The following is a 9,184-nucleotide window of genomic DNA, read 5'->3' on the forward strand; positions in this document are numbered from 1 at the left end:
GACGGGCACTAAAGCATAGGGTTCGTCAAAAACTCCTAGGGGAAAATTAAGGGGATAGGTGGATTTAAAAAGATGCAGAGCAGCAGAACACAGCATAGAATAATTTTGTATAAAATTGAAACATAACAGACAGATCAGCAAGTAAATGAGCATGATGGGGGTATCAAGTATTATTTATACCAAATCACGGCTAGTTCCATTAATCAGATTCACAAGCATAACAGCATATGTACGCTGAAGCAAATAAACTTCCATGGCAAACGTAACCATAATAGCGTTAAAAGGAGACAAAATGGCATAGATTGATCGTCAGGGGAGAGGTTAATTTTGCGATGTATGATTTTGCGAATTACACGCCGGCATGGGCTTGCATGTTCACTCCCGCTTCAGGTTTGTGAGTTTCTCTGCCACGCACCAAGGGGAGGACGACGACGAGAACAGCCGTTGCGACGAAAAGGAGCCTGTAAAGTATTAACACCGCACATACAGTCCAGTTAACCCCAGACAAATAAATAAATAAATATATATATATATAGCAACAACAAAAGCGAGGGAACGCACCACTCAAACGCGCTGAAAACCGTCGCAGCCTGCAGGGCTTTGCAGATGGTATAGTACTTGCAAAGGCCAGCTGGGGGCAGCGAGGCAGCGAGAGCGATGAAGCCGGCGAACCAGAAGAGCAGCGTGATGGCCTCGGTAGCGATGAGGGCGTACTTATGCGCTACAGCGGGGAAGTAGAGTGGTGAGAGAACGAGGTAGGGAACGGCAATGAGCATGGTCCATATGGCGTCGAAGAGAAGGAAGTTGACTTCATCCGGGGAGCTCCCTTGCGAGGAGTTGACGGCTAGGGAGGGTATGATGGTTAGTTATGACGTTGAAGTTAAGTTATTCCCCCCCCCCACCCATCTATTTTATTTTCAGTTTTTATCTCTTTTGGTGGATGGTATGACATACCGTAGGCTGTGAGACCGAGGACAATAATGGCAAAGAGCACCTGGATGCTGCGCAGGCCAAGGATGATATTTTGGGTCATGGCGGAATGGCCTGTTGTATACAACCTCCAGAAGCGAATATAGATCCTTTGCGGCCGTTTATTGCCTGATTTTTATGATGATGACGATACACAGTCCTAGAGTCAAGTTGCCAGGAGATGGTTGGGGTTTATAAGGGCGCGAAGTGAACCCTTGCTGTTGGAGGGAAGAAGGCTGTATTTCAAGCAGAGAGACTGCAGATGACATGGGAGGTCTGCGGACGAGGAGGGACAAGATATGGACAGGACTTTAATTTAGTTCCTCAAGCGGGGGCGCAAGGCCAGGATTTGTGTGGGCGAAAGCAGATAGATCGGGGTTGACTGGTTGCTGGCTAACTAAATTTTTGGTGGGGATTAAGCTCCAGGATTCAAGGTCTCAACAATTAATGCAGATATTAATATTGTGGATTGTTTTGTTCGTCTGTTTGGTGGCAGGTGAATTAGTTACCTGGCCGATGACGTGAGGGAGATCATGGCTGTTGAGGAAGAGGAGCAAAGATACACTCGGCGGAGGAGGGGGTATGGAAATTAAAATAATAATAGAATAAAAAACTTTGCTAACTTGCCACAGAAAATTTTATACTTAATTTAATAGTGCAAATATAAACTAATAACTACCGGATGGCCAAAAGGCCAGAAAAAGGAAATCCGGGCGGCATGACCTCGTATAGTTACGAGGGGGGACCTCGCTAACTCAACTTCGTCGCTGCCACCACAAGTTCCGCAGCAGAGATACATTGCTCTGCACTCAATGCATCCGTCTTGATTGAACCAGCCAGTCAACGTTATGCTCTTTTCCCGAGCTAACTAACCCAAGCCATTTATGCCCCCATACGGCATCTCCCTAGCAAATAAGAACGGGGATGGGGGCTGTCCGGTCATCACATCACGCCGCCTCTTGATCAGAATCAAATCCAGGAGTGCCTGAATCCGCCACAGCTAGTTAGCTGCTTGTTATTGCTTGCTGTGGCTGGGTCTGTCAAGGGGAGTCATGCCATGCCATAGCTGTGTGTGGTTAACTATTACGTATGTCTAGAAGCAGTTGGCGACCTCGGTGTAGACCATATGAAAAAATAAGCAGCGCATGACGCTGCACGGGACAATTTAAATTGTTAACAGATGACGCGTTAGCGAGAGGCCCATTTGGTGGGATGTGACCCTCTCACCAGGAACTCTCAGCCTGCTTTAACCTCGAAAGCCGCTGAACCGCTGGATGCAGGACTTGAATCGGATTTGTTCTGCTATCCAGTCCAGTCCCCTCTTGACGCCACACGGGTTTCATGAGTTGAAGTTCACAGGCATGAAAGCCCGAGTGCCAAGCACGCCCAAACATGAAGATGGACAGCAGCAGCATCATGGATGGGCCAGTCGGAGTGTGGCTGAAGAATCAGCCAACCAGTTTGCCAGAGCACCCGACTTTATCCGTGCTTGACCCTTGCTCAAATACTGGCAGACATCAATGTTCGAAGAACCGAGCCAGCCTGATGAAGCATAGTTAACTGTAAAATAAAATTGGTTGGTTCTGTTTATTTGTTATACTTGAAATTCTCCTCTCAGGTCTCTCCCGTTCGGCCTACTGCAGTGGACATTATTATCGACGCCACACCGCCTCAGATTCTCCATTCCTTCGTTGGCACAGAGAAGCGCGAGGAGGGTGCGAGAGCCGCGCTTTAAAGACGTCCCGGAAAATTTCATACTTATGACGAGCTAAGCTGTCTGGTGATAGAGATTCAATAATAACTCATGACATTTCAATGTGAACTCATCAACTCTACCCCCAATCTCCACACAATAAAACACCATGGCATCTTTAAAGTGTGGTCGTGCTGTGGATATCAAATCCTCCAAACAAGCTCGGTCTGCGCAATGGCCATTGAAGCGGGCTTTCTATAACTATAAAGTACCGGCGAGGAGGAATTTCTGGGCAATGTGAATAAGAAGGTGTGCTCTTGTGCTGCAACATGTGTGGGGAATCAGTGGGAACCTTTCCAATATGCTGATTCCATTTCTACGGGGGTTTGGAGTGCCTGGTGTTCTCATTGTGAAGTTGCAGTGTCTTCTTAAAGATAGCAGCGCGTAAGCTAAGGATATCTGCCAACATCCAAAAAGAATGAGCTTTCTGAAATCATTTTCCAGATATATCCATCTTCATGAAACATGGCTACATTGCGTCAGACTGGATTTCTCTCTAACACAGTTGACATGTCCCCTACTCCGTAGAGAGGAAAAGAGCCAGAATTTGGTATTAGTTTGTCGATGATGATGTCGCTTTCCATGCGCCTCAACCACAGGAACGACTCTCGAAAAGGCATTCCTTATTGAAACCAACAGGAAAAGAGGGACAGGAAGTCAAGAGATATTATGTTTCAATCACATTCTCTGTTTGAGAGTTACACGGGATCGCGGTCACAAATACATTTCATGATTTTTAAGGATACAGCGTTTCAAAACCGTTTCTGTAATTCTGATCAACCAGCCCCAGAAAAATAATCTCATCAGGGCCACAATCTTCTGTAAAGGAAAGACACCATGGTGTATTAGTTAGTTATCGCATTTTAGTTTTAACACACTCAAGTTCTTCATTTCGCCACTTACACCCTGGAGCAGTACTGGAGAGTCACTTCTTTGAAGGATCGGCGGGGTTCGATCTTGATTTGCGGGGTTGCCATGACAATTGTGTTCAATTTCAACCAAACAACGGGTTTGACATCCCAGATCCATTCCAATATGGCAGAAATATTGTGCTTTTCACAGCATGATTTCATTGTGTCTCTGATTACCAGCATCTGTGTGATAGCCCTTTTGCCACGCGACCGGTGAATGTGAATATCTACCAAAAATATCTCTTGTGGTTGAACGGAAGATTATATTCATTGTCAGCTTCTGCAGTCTATTGAGTCTGGTCAGGTATGTAGGATCCTGAGCCCACGATATTTGAAATTGCCAACAGAAACTTGGGGCATGGTATTGATATATTGATGGGGACATTCGAATCGGATTGAACATACGCAAACCCGAATTCCATAATTTATTTTGCTAGAAAACTGTTTCAAAAAAATAACCATTGGCATGAGTGCCAGAAAGAGAATGCAAAATCTCACTAAACTAATAACTGCTCCCCTATTCTCACAGGAAATGGAAGTAGGGTTAAGAAAAACAAAAAGAAACTTTCAATAGCTCAACCAACTCAACGAAATTTACTATATCTAGTACATGTCAGACTACTTGAAACAAAGTTTCACATAGGAGTAAGGGTTCTCCATCTCATGCAGTTGGGGGATATGTGTGTGTCTCGTGTATGCTGACTTTGGTCCCTAAAACCGATTTCTCCTACCTAGAGCCAACAAAATTAATCCCGATGCCAATCCCAATCCCAATCCAAAAACCAATCCCAATCTGTCTGAAATGTAGGACCACGTGGACCTGGGACTCATGATTTGGACGCGAGGAAGTCGGCAGCCTGTATACAACGCAAGAATATATCCACTCAGCCATCTTTCTATAATATTGTTTAAACACACAACAAACACACACACACACACACACCAAAAAAAAAGAAAAGAAAAAAAAAAAGAGGAAAAAAAAAACCTGATGTAGGTTGGCAAAGGACTTCAACCCACCTGTTCAAGATTATAGTCAAATTTCTCCAGAGCCGCCAATGATTCGTCCCGCGGGTACCCCATACCCGTCAACCGCTGTAGAATCAAATCGTCCTCGCCCGAATCGGCACCAAGTGCCCAGCCGGGTGGCTTGACGTCCTTTCCTGGTGGCTGGGGAAAGGAGGATATTGCTGTGGCATCCGATTGCTGTGTTGAAGACGCGCCCTTATTATTGCTATTGGAGTCGTAGGAGGGGAGTTTTGAGCGGTCGAGGACGGAGAATAAGGCGTCCCAGTCTTGTGTACCGTTTCCTGAAGAGGGTGCCGGAGCTGTTGAAGGGCCCGATTTCTGCGAGAAGGGAGAAGGAGAGGATGATTTTTGGTTTTGCGGTTGTTGGTTGTCGAAGCTGAAGAAATCAGGGTCTACAATGTTGTTGCCTGATCCTGTGCTGGAAGTGAAGGTGGCGTTGGCAATTGTGCTTGATTTCGACGGTGCAACGGGTGAGTCAAATGTCATGTCAAAATTCGATGTTTCTTTGTTGAATGGTGATTCGAAATCGTCTTCATCGTCGTCTGCTTCTCTCGCTGGTGCGAGGTCTAAACCCGCGAAAGCCGCCTCGAAATCAGTAGCTGCTGATTTCTTCTTGCTCGGTTCAGCTGGCTGAGAGGTTCCTGTGCTGTTTACCTCAACTGATGACATGCCGTTAGATTCGTGCCGCGCAGCGGATGAGGCTTCCTTCGAGGTGTCCTGGCCGTTCGTTTTGGACAGGAGTGAACTTTCGGAGGCTGGGTCGAATGGCTTAGGGGCAATGATGTCCCGGGAAGTTGTCTCATTTGGCCGTAGCGGTGAAGCAGGTGAGAAATCATCATCGAAACCCCTGGCCGCTTCACTATCTGTACTCTCATCATCGTCATCCAGCTCTTGAATTGGAGGGAACTCTTTCGATTCCTCATTTGACTTAGAGCCACTGGATTCTGGGAATCCAGAACCGCTGCTCCCGCTTTTCATTTTCATAGCCGCAAAGGCCTCCTCAAAGTCATTGGCTTTTTGAGAAGGGGATCGAGCATGGGCAACGCCACCAAATAGTTCGTCAAAGCTGACATCCTTCTTAACAGATCCAGATGGCGCTGAGTCTGCAGGGAAGGAGCCAGGAACAGGAGAAGCTTCATGCTGATGTCGAGCCTGGTTGCTGCCTTCGTCCGACACGCTTGACGCTCTCTCCAGATCTACCTCAGGTTTTGCCACTGCAATATCGAATGGAGACTTCGTTGACGAGCGCGTATCGGATTCTGAGACTACAGAAGCTCCAAAACGACTAGCTGGCGGGGACGGTTTGACAGAAGAAGCCTCTGAGGTTTGGTGGCCTTCAATTGGAAGCTGGCTGGATGAGATTTGCCGAGATTGTGAGGGAGGGGGAGGCTCGAATGAGTTGGGAGAGGCAGACGGGGTCAAGAAACAGGATGTATCTGATGTCTTTTGAGGTCCAGCCCCCGCTGTTGGAGTGTTTTGAGCGGGAGATTCAGTTCGAAACGACGTTGGTGGCGGTGGAGTGGCCGTAGAAGTAGGAAGAGTAAACGATGGGCCAAAAACATTCTCAAATACGCTCTGGGCATCTCTTGGTGATTCCTGGGGGGATGCTGGAGGAGGAATAAAGTTTTCAGACAAACCCGTCGTTCGTCTGAAAAAGGGGTTCGTTTGGCTTGAGGTTGAAGGTGCAGGGCTTGTAACGGAAGCAGGTTGGGAAATGGGAGTGGACGCTTGAGATTGTTGGTGCTGTAACATCTCTACTTCCCTGGTAGTGCTATCGATTTCACCTTGCATTCGATCGCGCTCGCCTTCAACGGTTGCAAGCTGCTTTTTGTTGATGGCTACTAGACCCTTTTGCTGACGAGCCGCAGAACGGACCTTTTCCAACTGCGGCTTCAATTGATTAACTTGCGCGTTAGCCTGGCGGATTTTTTCCTTGAGGCTAGCGCTCTCGCATTGGTCAGCGTCCAGTGCAGCATTCACTTGGTTATATTGGTTTTGGAGGTCCTGACGACTAGCGTCAATCAAGGCAAAATCCTGTTGTAACTTTTTTGTCTCTGTACGAGACGCCGCTAACCGATCTTCTAGAGCCTTGAAATCTTTCATTTCCTGGTCAAACATTGCTCTAGCTTGAGCTAGTCTGGTTTCAAAATCTTTCTTCTGCTGGCTAGTTTTGTTTAAATCCTGCTCAGCCACCGCACGTTTCCCTTGCATGTTCTGCATCTCCTTTGACAAGCTACCAATCTGGTTTGAGAGATTTGCTAAATCTGTGGTGTCTTGCGTCAACTTCTTGCTCTCTTCAGGATCGACATCGCCCAATAGATCATGCGACGCCGGTAACGGTGGTGGAGATCGATGTTGTGTAGATGCGTTCGATAAGCCCGTCACGTGCGGGGTGAGACTCTGGCCAAAGCTCGATGAGGGAATGAATGGCTTGAATGTTGATGTTGCTGAAGTCCCAAGTGGTGACTGGGTGGGCGATGAGGGAGACTGGTGAGTATTGGAGCTACCAGTGGTCTGGGCCACTTGAGGCGGGGGTCCAAACACATCCAGTCCAAACAAATCCTCTGCCGCAGAGCGTTGCGCTGTGTTTTGTGGGACTAGCCGAGGAGCAGGAGTGGGCTGGAGTCGCATGCTTGGGGGAATCAAAACTGGAGGGAGTGCCTGCGGCAGCGGCTCTCGAGTGGTCCGCTGCTGCCGAACCAGATACATTGCAACCGCAAACTCATCCTTACTCAACTGACCATCGGAGTCAATATCGGCCAAGTCCCATATGGAGGCCAAGGTTTCCTCTGGCAACTGCGCATGGGTGAAGAATTCAACCGCCTGATCGCCAGTAATATAACCCAAATTTGCTTTATCAACAGAAGTGAACACGGTATCGAAATGAGCTTTTTCCTGGGGTGTAATCGTCCAGTCGCTCCCGGTAGACTGCACGGGGATACTTGACTGGAACTGGGGTGGTCGACTGAGGGGACTCTGTGCTCGTTGGGGAAGCCCTGATCCACTGAATTGCTTCGGAATGGCAGGTACAGGGGGTATATCCGTGGAGGACCGCGAACCAATTGAGATCCGCACGCCACCACGTCGAGCAGCCGCATCGTAGAAACCAGGAGGGAGGGACTGAGGTAAGATCCTCATCGTGCCATTTCGATACGCACTTAACAAATGCATGGCAATAATAAATTCTGTCGCATCTAAAGCGCCTCGTTGTTTCGTGTCCGCCAGATTCCATATTTTTCCCAAAACTTCGTTTGGCAATCGTGCGCGTTCAAATATCTGTTTCGCATTTTCACCTGCAATTTTGTCGCCGATGTTAATTAAACCTGTAATCGGCTTTTGGAATGATTAATTTCTAGATATTACCTGAGAGAAGCCCATTCTGAACATCTGACCTCTCAAACAACGAAGTAAACTTAGCAACGTCTTCGGGAACCAATGGTGGGATTCTAACAGGTGCCGTTCCTGGCGGGGGACTGGCCGTGACGGTTGCCGCCTGTGGCATGGGCTCCATAATATCATCATTTAATCCAGTAAACTTCGGCAATGGACCAGCTGAAAAGTCCAAGTAAGCGATGGGGCTTCTTTAAAAATACCTTCGGGATAGGCTTACGTTGCAATGCCAATTCTTCCGTCGGTGCTCGGCCAGCTTGCGCATGTCCGATCAACCGCATAACCACTCCAAACCCAGACGGGGTCAGGAGCCCGCGATTCTGCGTATCAGCAATTTGCCATATCTGTTATCCGACAAAAGAGCAACATCCAGTCAATTTACATCACTTTCTCTTAGTTACGTGTTGGGAGACAGATGAGTTTTATGACCCTGACAGGCTGAAGGCGTAATATGATCAAACTGACTTACCAAACCCAACGTTTCCGCAGGAAGACTGCTCCTCTCAAAGAAAGAAACGGCCACTTCACCAGTTATAACGCCGAGATTTGTCTTATCCGCCGCTTGAAATAGTTTATAAAACACCCGCTTCTCCTCTGGTGTCAGGTTCAGGTTCGGATGGCCTATAACAGAGGTAAGTTATATTATTGAGTCGTGAGAAAAGAGCGGAATGGAGAAAAAAGCTGGTATTGTTTTGCGGACCAGAATTGCTAGCCTAATGCATGTAGGATGTATGGTTAGGAGACCTATTTGGCCACTCACCTCCGTCCGCCATTGTTCAGTCAGCCGTCTCTCCCATAAACGATGCTCCTCGTTTCTTCTCTCCAAATATCTTCCGGTGTACGTAGTTGGTAAAGGAGCCCGGTTTATGTAAGTGAAGAAGTGGGTGGAAGCATGGAGCTTCGTTATGGAGAGTCGGGGGGTTGCTCGATTGTTGGTAAAATTATCAAGCGCAATAAGAAACAAAACCGGTGGAAAAAGGGGTTGAAATGATCGTTCGCGTACAAGGGCGGATTAGAGCTTAACAGGTTGACTGCAACGTAGGATAAATCCGTGAGGATATTTGCTAACCAGCTATTCCTCGCGGAGAGAGGGATAGAGAGAAAGGTGAGATATCAGATATTCCAGTGCGGTGGT

At 47.5% G+C, this 9,184-nt stretch overlaps 2 protein-coding genes across 2 annotated transcripts; both read right to left on the minus strand.

The window, feature by feature from the left end:
• Positions 1–349: 349 nt before the first annotated feature.
• PAAG_08101 (hypothetical protein) lies at positions 350–1,033 on the minus strand (the record flags this gene model as incomplete). Its single annotated transcript, XM_002789988.1, has 3 exons — positions 350–461; positions 562–844; positions 955–1,033. The coding sequence occupies 3 exons, from the start codon at positions 1,031–1,033 to the stop codon at positions 350–352; spliced, it is 474 nt and encodes a 157-aa protein (XP_002790034.1).
• Positions 1,034–4,641: 3,608 nt separating this feature from the next.
• On the minus strand, positions 4,642–8,822 carry PAAG_08103 (EF hand domain-containing protein; the record flags this gene model as incomplete). Its single annotated transcript, XM_015846425.1, has 5 exons — positions 4,642–7,952; positions 8,023–8,211; positions 8,270–8,393; positions 8,519–8,670; positions 8,810–8,822. 5 exons carry the CDS (start codon positions 8,820–8,822, stop codon positions 4,642–4,644), a joined length of 3,789 nt encoding a protein of 1,262 aa, XP_015700860.1.
• Between the last annotated feature and the right edge of the window lie 362 nt (positions 8,823–9,184).

Source organism: Paracoccidioides lutzii (genome assembly GCF_000150705.2).
Source record: "Paracoccidioides lutzii Pb01 unplaced genomic scaffold supercont2.29, whole genome shotgun sequence".
Lineage (NCBI taxonomy): Eukaryota > Fungi > Ascomycota > Eurotiomycetes > Onygenales > Ajellomycetaceae > Paracoccidioides > Paracoccidioides lutzii.